Source organism: Hyperolius riggenbachi, chromosome 6, assembly GCF_040937935.1.
Source record: "Hyperolius riggenbachi isolate aHypRig1 chromosome 6, aHypRig1.pri, whole genome shotgun sequence".
Lineage (NCBI taxonomy): Eukaryota > Metazoa > Chordata > Amphibia > Anura > Hyperoliidae > Hyperolius > Hyperolius riggenbachi.
Genome location: NC_090651.1, coordinates 390,875,016 through 390,887,620, shown reverse-complemented (window position 1 = coordinate 390,887,620; position 12,605 = coordinate 390,875,016). Strand labels below are relative to the sequence as shown.

The following is a 12,605-nucleotide window of genomic DNA, read 5'->3' as shown; positions in this document are numbered from 1 at the left end:
CTTTAGTTACCAGTGTGACAGAGAGAGGGTAGAGAGAGTTTATTATGTGACTGAGTGACACAGCTTTAGTTACCAGTGTGACAGAGAGAGGGTAGAGAGAGTTTATTATGTGACTGAGTGACACAGCTTTAGTTACCAGTGTGACAGAGAGAGGGTAGAGAGAGTTTATTATGTGACTGAGTGACACAGCTTTAGTTACCAGTGTGACAGAGAGAGGGTAGAGAGAGTTTATTATGTGACTGAGTGACACAGCTTTAGTTACCAGTGTGGCAGAGAGAGGGTAGAGAGAGTTTATTATGTGACTGAGTGACACAGCTTTAGTTACCAGTGTGACAGAGAGAGGGTAGAGAGAGTTTATTATGTGACTGAGTGACACAGCTTTTGTAAGGCCTGAGCGACTTAATGGAGCAAGGGCCTCTTGGGACTTTGTGGCCACACAAAATACAGGTTGTGATATTTCTTGCGTATTTCCATAGGTTCTATACACTTGGTTTTTCTGTGGTACTGCTCTTTCCCTCCTTTCTTTCAGGGGCCGGCTGGTGATATCTGAAGCTGTCAGGTATCTGGGTAAAGAGCACCTGGAGATAATCCTGATTGGCAGCTGTCAGAAGGAGTGGGGTTATCGGCAGCCAATGAACTGCGAGCTCCTGTCACAGATCAGTGTGGGATGTCATTCTCTCCTCAGTGTCTGTCAGGACAAGCTGCGATCCACTCGTGCTGTCATATCTCCTGCTGATTTCTGTTTTGGAGCCTGTATAACCTTTATTTTTAAGTTTATTTCTTTTATTATTTAATTCTTTTACAGTTATCCTCCATACCATCTGTTTATTTTATATTTTGGAAGAATTTTAAAACTTTCCCCGATGGATCAGACCCTGCTGAGGCTGGCTGCTGTGGCCAGATCTGAAGGGGGTGAGGAGCTGCTAAAGCGGATTCTAGATGCTATCTCTCCTGCAGTAGCAACTATTTCGTCTGCCCTGCCTGCTCCTATGGACTATGCAGCGTCTCCCCAGCAGCCCCTATCTGCTCCTGCTGCTACCAGCCTGTTACCTATTTTGCCTGCAGTGGATCGGCCGCCTCAGACTTCTGATGGCCGCTCAAGGAAGGACCGACACGATCAGGATCATCTTTCATCTGCCGGAGCGGGCGCTGGGTACCCGGAGGCGCTGCCGGCGAAGAGAGCGAAGAAGCCCAGGAGGCCCTATTCTCCCGACGTGCGGGGAGCGAAATCCCGGAGCACCGTGCCCACAGGAAGTAGCCGCAAGAGTAAGGGCGGAAGTGGGCGCGGTCATGTGACCGGCGGGCGCCATCTTGCCGCGGATCTGAGGTCTGTTTGCGCTCCAGCGCTTCATTCCGCCCCCTTTTCTCAGCCATCCGCCTCCGTTACCCAGTCTCCCCCTGCACAGAGCCCACTCCAGCCCATCTCTCTCCCAATCCAGCCAGCATCTTCTTCTGCGGGCACAATGTCGGGCATACAAGCGGCTCCTGTGTCTTGGGCCCCACCGTCTCGCCCCCTCCCTGTGGATGTTCCCAGCACTTCCTCCAGCACCTCCCCACCTCTCATCACAGCTGCTGACATGCCACCTCCGGACCAGCTTGCACAGCAGCACCTCTCTGGAGTCCTCACCGGGAGTGCTTTTGGGGCTGCCTGTCAATCAGGGGCCCCCTCCACCACAGACAGCCGGGTTCAAGGATTTCTCCCAGCATCTGGAGCCAGGTCTGCTGGCGCAGTGATCCAGGACGGACGTCTTCCTGCTGCTTCAGGAGAGGCTGTCGCTGGCGTCAGGGATTCCAGTTCCTCCGACGAGGAGACATCTCTTCCTAGACACGGTGAGAGCAGGGGTGAAGGCAGGGAGGGTTTGTTTGACAGATTGAATGTTGTTGTTGACTGTTTAAAACAGGTGATCGAGAGATTGCCCACTGCTAATACTGTTCCTACTAGTTCTGCTTCACCTGCTGCGGTCTGGGTACCCCCAGGCAATCAAGTGGTTAACCCTGCTCCTTTGCCTTTAAATTTTCCTTCATCGCTAGAGTCTGGTAACACTCCCCCTCCTGTTATTAGGTCTGGCGTTTCAGAGCTTTTGTATAAGGAGGCTTTACCCTGTGTTTCTTCCCCACTTGGTTATCATTTACCTCTTGCGGTGAAGGAAAAGATCTGGCGAGGCGAGCACGTGGATTTGCTTTCTTTACTTCCTTTTAGTAAAGACTATTTACAGAAAGATAAGAAGGAAGAGGAGGACAGGCGTAGGCCTGTAACTAGGTCATTTAATAACTGGCTTCAAGCATTTTTAATTCTCGCCAGTGTTATTGTGGAAAAACAGCCGGAGCTTGCGGCAGGTTTATTCCAGCATATGGATACTGTTTTCGAGGCCCAACGGCAGTATGGAGGGATGGCGTGGTTTACTTATGATGACGCTTATCGTCAGAAGATGTCCATCTATCCCTCTCTGCGTTGGGGCTCGAAGGATGTCAGCCTCTGGATCAGCATACTGTTACCACAGCGTGCGCAACCTCCTAAGTCTAACACGCAAAGCGGGAATGCTAGCAATGTAACATTTAAGAAAGGCTTCTGTCATGCCTTTAACGAGTCGCAGTGCAAGTTTGCGGCTAACTGCCGATACAAGCACGAGTGTGTCAATTGCGGCGGCCTTCACCCGGCGGCGCGTTGCTATAAGAAAGTAGCAGCTACTGTGCAGGGCTCCACTAAGGAGTCCTTTCTGCGGAGCGCGGACGCCAGTGAAGCTCCTCGAGCTAATTCCATGGCTCGATCGCTTCCCAAACCGGGAGATCAGCACATTTCTGCTTAATGGCTTTGCGAACGGGTTTTATATTCCTCCATTTACGGGATCCGGTTGTTCCTGGGTGGAGAATCTTAAATCGACAAAAAATTTGTCAGCCGTAGTCCAATCAAAAATTGACAAGGAGATTGCAGCTGGCAGGGTGGCTGGTCCTTTTTCCTTGCCACCGTTTACGGATTTTAGATTGTCACCCTTGGGAATTGTGCCGAAGAAAGACCCAGGTGAATGGCGCCTAATCCATCACTTATCTTTTCCTAAGGGTGACTCTCTAAATGATTCCATTGAAACGCATTTACGATCTGTCTCTTATTTATCCTTCGATCAGGCTGTATCGGTGATCCGCGGTTTCGGTAAAGGAGCATTACTAGCCAAAACAGATATTAAATCGGCGTTTCGTCTGCTACCGATTTGGCCGGGTGGTTTCAATTCCCTCGGTTTTCAATTTAATGGTCTTTTTTATTTCGACATGTGCCTCCCCATGGGCTGTACCCTGTCCTGTTTTTATTTTGAAATTTTTGCTACGTTCCTCGAATGGGTAGTTCAGCAAGTATGTCGTTCCGGTGCGGCGTTACATTATCTTGATGATTTTTTATTCGTCGGGTCCCCCGGTTCTGATGAGGCGTTTAACTTATTTTTAGCTTTTCACGACATAGCGGAGAAATTTGGCGTTCCGGTTGCGGAAGAGAAATCGGTTTTACCGACCACGGAATTGAATTTTCTAGGAATTACAATCGACACAGTTTTAATGGAATATCGTTTACCCCCTGAGAAAATTTTGGTTTTAAAGTCATTGCTGAACTACCTTTTAGGTAAGTCAAAAGTGACAGTCAAGGAGCTACAAGAACTCCTGGGCCGTCTAGCTTTTGCGAGTCGCATTATGCCCATGGGGAGAGTATTCTCGCGGCGCACGGCACGATTGTTGTCGGGTTTAAAGAATCCTTCTTGGCATGTTCGTTTGACCAGAGACGTGAAGGAAGATCTGCTGGTGTGGCATAGCTTCCTGATCAACTATAACGGAAGGTCAATGTGGCAGGAGGAGTTTATTAAAGACGATCAGATGGATTTATTTACCGATGCAGCCGGATCTATCGGGTATGGTGCATATTGGAAGGGCCACTGGAGTGCTGAACAGTGGCCAGTGTCATGGATTGAGCAAGGATTTGTTAAAAACATCGTTCTTTTGGAGCTTTTTCCTGTACTGGTGGCATTGTCGATTTGGGGTCGATCATTCGCAAACAAGCGGATCCTGCTCCAATCGGACAATAAGGGAGTGGTATATGCAGTTAACTGCCTTACATCTAAATCCCTTCCTGTCTTGCATATTCTTAGACAACTAGTTCTACTCTGTCTTAATTTTAACGTGTGGTTGAAAGCTGTACATTTACCCGGTAAGTCCAATCTGATGGCCGATGCTTTATCCCGGCAGCAGCTCTCCACATTCCGGGTGTTGGCGCCGTCGGCGGACGAAGAAGGAATGCCTTGCCCGGCGCACTTATGGACCTTGATTGGGACTTAATAACAGCTTCGGTTCGTAAATCACTGTCTGCAAAAACATGGGCTGATTATTCAGCTGCATGGCAGGACTGGTGCAGTTACGCTGGGCTGTTTCAAAAGTCGCCTTTCGCTGATGAAGTAGAGTTGGTTTTGTCTTATGTTTGTTCCAAAGTGTCTCTAGGTGCTTCAATCCCATCGTTACAGCGTAAGCTTTGCGGTATCTCCTTTTTCAGGAAGCTTCATCGTTCGCCCCCGTGCACGGACTACTGTCTAGTGAAGCAGATGATGAAGGGCTTCCGTTCGGGTCTTTCGGTGCCGGATGGTAGGCGTCCGATTTCATTCGAGCTTTTAGGCGACTTGTTACTTATCCTTCCTTTGATTTGCTCTTCTGTATACGAAGTCCGTCTGTTCCGAGCTGCTTTTTCTTTAGCCTTTTTCGGAGCCCTGCGCATCTCAGAATTGGTTGCAAAAGCCAAATCTGAGCATTCCGGTCTCCGTCCCCAGGATGTATCGTTGTCGAGTACGACGGTTCAAATTTTCATCAAAAAGTCTAAAACGGATAGGGCCGGCCGGGGGGTTTGGCTTACATTTTTTAAATTAGATGGTTCCTCGTCGTGCCCAGTGCGCTTGGTCAGCGAATTGTCCAGTATCCGGTCGTCGTCCCCTTCTTTTCTTTCCCATGCCGACGGGTCGGCGCTTTCTATTTTTCAGTTTAGAGCCATACTCGGCAAATGTATGAGTACGTTGGGATTGCAGGCTTTTAAATTCTCAAGCCACTCATTCCGAATTGGGGCAGCCACAGAAGCTGCGAGATTAGGATTGTCGGAATCTACAATTAAAAAGATAGGCAGATGGGAGTCCCATAGGTATAGGTTGTATGTTCGTCCTTCTTTGATTGTATAAATAACTTGTTTTCTTTCCTAGGTCTGAAGCAGGTGGTGTGGATTATCGGCCATTCTTTTATCTTTTGGGCAAGACGAAGGGCTAAGGAGAGGCCTTATACGGACAACCTGGACTTTGACTGTGACTCTTTCCAGATATACTGGAAGGGTTGTAGGGGTATGAGGTGGGAAGCTCTGTTGCCCAAACTAGTTTGCCTTGTAGACGAATGGCCGATTCCTGACATCTTAATCATCCATTTAGGGGGAAACGACCTGGGAAAAGTCAAAACTTTAAACCTTCTGGCTAGGATGCGTCGGGATTTTCTGCAGATTCGCGAAATTTTTCCGAACACGGTTTTGATTTTCTCCGAAATTGTCCCTAGTTTGTTATGGTACGTCTCACCCAACAAGCGTTTTTTCGACAAAGTTAGGAAGCGGGTAAATTGGGCCATGTGCAAATTCCTCTCTTCGGTCGGGGGTTTTTCCTACAGACACATTGACCTGGAGGGGGGGGTCCGGGGTTTGTATAGGAAGGACTTAGTTCACTTGTCCCCAATTGGTGTTGACATTTTTAATATGGAGCTTCAGAATATGGTTGAGAAGGCCGTGGGCTGGGGTGCCAGGCTATAGCCTGGCGGGTGGCGGTAAAAGTTGCCCACGGTGGTGGGCGGGCTAAGTACTTTAGAAGTTGTTCGACTATGATGTGTGTTTGGATATGCTTAACTTTGGATTATTTATGTTTTTTACAGTTTTAATAAAGTTAAGGTTGAATTAATATTTAAAGTATTTCATTGAATAAAAGTATCGAACAACTTTAATTTGAAAACCGCAATAAACAACGCCTTCGGCCAAATTTTATCCACTAAGTTGGTGTGTTTAGTTTTATATTTAAGATTTTATTTTGGGTATGTGCCTCTTAAGTCCCATGTAAGGCCTGAGCGACTTAATGGAGCAAGGGCCTCTTGGGACTTTGTGGCCACACAAAATACAGGTTGTGATATTTCTTGCGTATTTCCATAGGTTCTATACACTTGGTTTTTCTGTGGTACTGCTCTTTCCCTCCTTTCTTTCAGGGGCCGGCTGGTGATATCTGAAGCTGTCAGGTATCTGGGTAAAGAGCACCTGGAGATAATCCTGATTGGCAGCTGTCAGAAGGAGTGGGGTTATCGGCAGCCAATGAACTGCGAGCTCCTGTCACAGATCAGTGTGGGATGTCATTCTCTCCTCAGTGTCTGTCAGGACAAGCTGCGATCCCCCTCCCACCCTCCCTCTTCTTGGACTTTCTGGACTGTCGTAGGCTATTGCCTTTATTGGCGGTAAAAGTTGCCCACGGTGGTGGGCGGGCTAAGTACTTTAGAAGTTGTTCGACTATGATGTGTGTTTGGATATGCTTAACTTTGGATTATTTATGTTTTTTACAGTTTTAATAAAGTTAAGGTTGAATTAATATTTAAAGTATTTCATTGAATAAAAGTATCGAACAACTTTAATTTGAAAACCGCAATAAACAACGCCTTCGGCCAAATTTTATCCACTAAGTTGGTGTGTTTAGTTTTATATTTAAGATTTTATTTTGGGTATGTGCCTCTTAAGTCCCAAGCTACCAGTGTGACAGAGAGAGGGTAGAGAGAGTTTATTATGTGACTGAGTGACACAGCTTTAGCTACCAGTGTGACAGAGAGAGGATAGAGAGAGTTTATTATGCGACTGAGTGACACAGCTTTAGCTACCAGTGTGACAGAGAGAGGGTAGAGAGAGTTTATTATGTGACTGAGTGACACAGCTTTAGCTACCAGTGTGACAGAGAGAGGGTAGAGAGAGTTTATTATGTGACTGAGTGACACAGCTTTAGCTACCAGTGTGGCAGAGAGAGGGTAGAGAGAGTTTATTATGTGACTGAGTGACACAGCTTTAGCTACCAGTGTGACAGAGAGAGGATAGAGAGAGTTTATTATGCGACTGAGTGACACAGCTTTAGTTACCAGCGTGGCAGAGAGAGGATAGAGAGAGTTTATTATGTGACTGAGTGACACAGCTTTAGTTACCAGTGTGGCAGAGAGAGGGTAGAGAGAGTTTATTATGTGACTGAGTGACACAGCTTTAGTTACCAGTGTGACAGAGAGAGGGTAGAGAGAGTTTATTATGCGACAGAGTGACACAGCTTTAGCTACCAGTGTGACAGAGAGAGGGTAGAGAGAGTTTATTATGTGACTGAGTGACACAGCTTTAGCTACCAGTGTGACAGAGAGAGGATAGAGAGAGTTTATTATGCGACTGAGTGACACAGCTTTAGCTACCAGTGTGACAGAGAGAGGGTAGAGAGAGTTTATTATGTGACTGAGTGACACAGCTTTAGCTACCAGTGTGGCAGAGAGAGGGTAGAGAGAGTTTATTATGTGACTGAGTGACACAGCTTTAGTTACCAGTGTGACAGAGAGAGGGTAGAGAGAGTTTATTATGCGACAGAGTGACACAGCTTTAGCTACCAGTGTGACACAGAGAGGGTAGAGAGAGTTTATTATGCGACAGAGTGACACAGCTTTAGCTACCAGTGTGACAGAGAGAGGGTAGAGAGAGTTTATTATGTGACTGAGTGACACAGCTTTAGCTACCAGTGTGACAGAGAGAGGGTAGAGAGAGTTTATTATGCGACAGAGTGACACAGCTTTAGCTACCAGTGTGACAGAGAGAGGGTAGAGAGAGTTTATTATGTGACTGAGTGACACAGCTTTAGCTACCAGTGTGACAGAGAGAGGATAGAGAGAGTTTATTATGCGACTGAGTGACACAGCTTTAGCTACCAGTGTGACAGAGAGAGGGTAGAGAGAGTTTATTATGCGACTGAGTGACACAGCTTTAGCTACCAGTGTGACAGAGAGAGGGTAGAGAGAGTTTATTATGTGACTGAGTGACACAGCTTTAGCTACCAGTGTGGCAGAGAGAGGGTAGAGAGAGTTTATTATGTGACTGAGTGACACAGCTTTAGTTACCAGTGTGACAGAGAGAGGGTAGAGAGAGTTTATTATGCGACAGAGTGACACAGCTTTAGCTACCAGTGTGACACAGAGAGGGTAGAGAGAGTTTATTATGCGACAGAGTGACACAGCTTTAGCTACCAGTGTGACAGAGAGAGGGTAGAGAGAGTTTATTATGTGTCTGAGTGACACAGCTTTAGCTACCAGTGTGGCAGGGAGAGGGTAGAGAGAGTTTATTATGTGACTGAGTGACACAGCTTTAGCTACCAGTGTGACAGAGAGAGGGTAGAGAGAGTTTATTATGTGACTGAGTGACACAGCTTTAGTTACCAGTGTGGCAGAGAGAGGGTAGAGAGAGTTTATTATGTGTCTGAGTGACACAGCTTTAGCTACCAGTGTGGCAGAGAGAGGGTAGAGAGAGTTTATTATGCGACTGAGTGACACAGCTTTAGCTACCAGTGTGACAGAGAGAGGGTAGAGAGAGTATATTATGTGACTGAGTGACACAGCTTTAGTTACCAGTGTGACAGAGAGAGGGTAGAGAGAGTTTATTATGCGACTGAGTGACACAGCTTTAGCTACCAGTGTGACAGAGAGAGGGTAGAGAGAGTTTATTATGTGACTGAGTGACACAGCTTTAGTTACCAGTGTGACAGAGAGAGGATAGAGAGAGTTTATTATGCGACTGAGTGACACAGCTTTAGCTACCAGTGTGGCAGGGAGAGGGTAGAGAGAGTTTATTATGTGACTGAGTGACACAGCTTTAGCTACCAGTGTGGCAGAGAGAGGGTAGAGAGAGTTTATTATGTGACTGAGTGACACAGCTTTAGTTACCAGTGTGACAGAGAGAGGGGAGAGAGAGTTTATTATGTGTCTGAGTGACACAGCTTTAGCTACCAGTGTGACAGAGAGAGGGTAGAGAGAGTTTATTATGTGACTGAGTGACACAGCTTTAGTTACCAGTGTGGCAGGGAGAGGATAGAGAGAGTTTATTATGTGTCTGAGTGACACAGCTTTAGTTACCAGTGTGGCAGAGAGAGGGTAGAGAGAGTTTATTATGTGACTGAGTGACACAGCTTTAGCTACCAGTGTGACAGAGAGAGGGTAGAGAGAGTTTATTATGTGACTGAGTGACACAGCTTTAGCTACCAGTGTGACAGAGAGAGGGTAGAGAGACTTTATTATGCGACTGAGTGACACAGCTTTAGCTACCAGTGTGGCAGAGAGAGGATAGAGAGAGTTTATTATGTGACTGAGTGACACAGCTTTAGTTACCAGTGTGACAGAGAGAGGGTAGAGAGAGTTTATTATGTGACTGAGTGACACAGCTTTAGCTACCAGTGTGGCAGGGAGAGGGTAGAGAGAGTTTATTATGTGACTGAGTGACACAGCTTTAGCTACCTGTGTGGCAGAGAGAGGGTAGAGAGAGTTTATTATGTGACTGAGTGACACAGCTTTAGCTACCAGTGTGACAGAGAGAGGATAGAGAGAGTTTATTATGTGACTGAGTGACACAGCTTTAGTTACCAGTGTGACAGAGAGAGGGTAGAGAGACTTTATTATGCGACTGAGTGACACAGCTTTAGCTACCAGTGTGGCAGAGAGAGGATAGAGAGAGTTTATTATGTGACTGAGTGACACAGCTTTAGTTACCAGTGTGACAGAGAGAGGGTAGAGAGAGTTTATTATGTGACTGAGTGACACAGCTTTAGCTACAAGTGTGGCAGAGAGAGGGTAGAGAGACTTTATTATGCGACTGAGTGACACAGCTTTAGCTACCAGTGTGGCAGAGAGAGGGTAGAGAGAGTTTATTATGTGACTGAGTGACACAGCTTTAGTTACCAGTGTGACAGAGAGAGGGTAGAGAGAGGGGTAGAGAGAGTTTATTATGTGACTGAGTGACACAGCTTTAGCTACAAGTGTGGCAGAGAGAGGGTAGAGAGAGTTTATTATGTGACTGAGTGACACAGCTTTAGCTACAAGTGTGGCAGAGAGAGGATAGAGAGAGTTTATTATGTGACTGAGTGACACAGCTTTAGCTACCAGTGTGGCAGAGAGAGGGTAGAGAGAGTTTATTATGCGACTGAGTGACACAGCTTTAGCTACCAGTGTGACAGAGAGAGGATAGAGAGAGTTTATTATGTGACTGAGTGACACAGCTTTAGCTACCAGTGTGGCAGAGAGAGGATAGAGAGAGTTTATTATGTGACTGAGTGACACAGCTTTAGTTACCAGTGTGACAGAGAGAGGGTAGAGAGAGTTTATTATGTGACTGAGTGACACAGCTTTAGCTACCAGTGTGGCAGAGAGAGGGTAGAGAGAGTTTATTATGCGACTGAGTGACACAGCTTTAGCTACCAGTGTGACAGAGAGAGGATAGAGAGAGTTTATTATGCGACTGAGTGACACAGCTTTAGCTACCAGTGTGGCAGAGAGAGGATAGAGAGAGTTTATTATGTGACTGAGTGACACAGCTTTAGTTACCAGTGTGACAGAGAGAGGGTAGAGAGAGTTTATTATGTGACTGAGTGACACAGCTTTAGCTACCAGTGTGGCAGAGAGAGGGTAGAGAGAGTTTATTATGCGACTGAGTGACACAGCTTTAGCTACCAGTGTGACAGAGAGAGGGTAGAGAGAGTTTATTATGCGACTGAGTGACACAGCTTTAGCTACCAGTGTGACAGAGAGAGGGTAGAGAGAGTTTATTATGTGACTGAGTGACACAGCTTTAGCTACCAGTGTGACAGAGAGAGGGTAGAGAGAGTTTATTATGCGACTGAGTGACACAGCTTTAGCTACAAGTGTGGCAGAGAGAGGGTAGAGAGAGTTTATTATGTGACTGAGTGACACAGCTTTAGTTACCAGTGTGGCAGAGAGAGGGTAGAGAGAGTTTATTATGTGACTGAGTGACACAGCTTTAGCTACCAGTGTGGCAGAGAGAGGGTAGAGAGAGTTTATTATGTGACTGAGTGACACAGCTTTAGTTACCAGTGTGGCAGAGAGAGGGTAGAGAGAGTGTATTATGTGACTGAGTGACACAGCTTTAGTTACCAGTGTGACAGAGAGAGGGTAGAGAGAGTTTATTATGTGACTGAGTGACACAGCTTTAGCTACCAGTGTGGCAGAGAGAGGGTAGAGAGAGTTTATTATGTGACTGAGTGTCACAGCTTTAGCTACCAGTGTGACAGAGAGAGGGTAGAGAGAGTTTATTATGTGACTGAGTGTCACAGCTTTAGTTACCAGTGTGGCAGAGAGAGGGTAGAGAGAGTTTATTATGTGACTGAGTGACACAGCTTTAGCTACCAGTGTGGCAGAGAGAGGGTAGAGAGAGTTTATTATGCGACTGAGTGACACAGCTTTAGTTACCAGTGTGACAGAGAGAGGGTAGAGAGAGTTTATTATGCGACTGAGTGACACAGCTTTAGTTACCAGTGTGACAGAGAGAGGGTAGAGAGAGTTTATTATGTGATTGAGTGACACAGCTTTAGTTACCAGTGTGGCAGAGAGAGGGTAGAGAGAGTTTATTATGTGACTGAGTGACACAGCTTTAGCTACCAGTGTGGCAGAGAGAGGGTAGAGAGAGTTTTTTATGTGACTGAGTGACACAGCTTTAGTTACCAGTGTGGCAGAGAGAGGATAGAGAGAGTTTATTATGTGACTGAGTGACACAGCTTTAGTTACCAGTGTGGCAGAGAGAGGGTAGAGAGAGTTTATTATGTGACTGAGTGACACAGCTTTAGCTACCAGTGTGGCAGAGAGAGGGTAGAGAGAGTTTATTATGTGACTGAGTGACACAGCTTTAGTTACCAGTGTGACAGAGAGAGGGTAGAGAGAGTTTATTATGTGACTGAGTGACACAGCTTTAGTTACCAGTGTGGCAGAGAGAGGGTAGAGAGAGTTTATTATGTGACTGAGTGACACAGCTTTAGTTACCAGTGTGACAGAGAGAGGGTAGAGAGAGTTTATTATGTGACTGAGTGACACAGCTTTAGCTACCAGTGTGACAGAGAGAGGGTAGAGAGAGTTTATTATGTGACTGAGTGACACAGCTTTAGCTACCAGTGTGACAGAGAGAGGGTAGAGAGAGTTTATTATGTGACTGAGTGACACAGCTTTAGCTACCAGTGTGACAGAGAGAGGGTAGAGAGAGTTTATTATGCGACTGAGTGACACAGCTTTAGCTACCAGTGTGGCAGAGAGAGGGTAGAGAGAGTTTATTATGTGACTGAGTGACACAGCTTTAGCTACCAGTGTGGCAGAGAGAGGGTAGAGAGAGTTTATTATGTGACTGAGTGACACAGCTTTAGTTACCAGTGTGACAGAGAGAGGGTAGAGAGAGTTTATTATGCGACAGAGTGACACAGCTTTAGCTACCAGTGTGACACAGAGAGGGTAGAGAGAGTTTATTATGCGACAGAGTGACACAGCTTTAGCTACCAGTGTGACAGAGAGAGGGT

General features: G+C 46.3%; 1 protein-coding gene across 1 annotated transcript; it reads left to right on the top strand.

The window, feature by feature from the left end:
• Window positions 1-854: 854 nt before the first annotated feature.
• Window positions 855-6,620, top strand: LOC137523139 (uncharacterized). Its single transcript, XM_068243377.1, has 2 exons — window positions 855-1,830; window positions 5,217-6,620. Exons 1-2 carry the CDS (start codon window positions 864-866, stop codon window positions 5,801-5,803), a joined length of 1,554 nt encoding a protein of 517 aa, XP_068099478.1. The 5' UTR covers window positions 855-863; the 3' UTR covers window positions 5,804-6,620.
• The last annotated feature ends 5,985 nt before the right edge of the window (window positions 6,621-12,605 follow it).

Bases quoted from the DNA above. Each gene is read 5' to 3' on its own strand.
- LOC137523139 (XM_068243377.1), top strand. From the start codon at position 864: ATGGATCAGACCCTGCTGAGGCTGGCTGCTGTGGCCAGATCTGAAGGG. The intron at 1,831-5,216 runs GTGAGAGCAGGG...TTTCTTTCCTAG, and splicing joins GACATCTCTTCCTAGACACG to GTCTGAAGCAGGTGGTGTGG.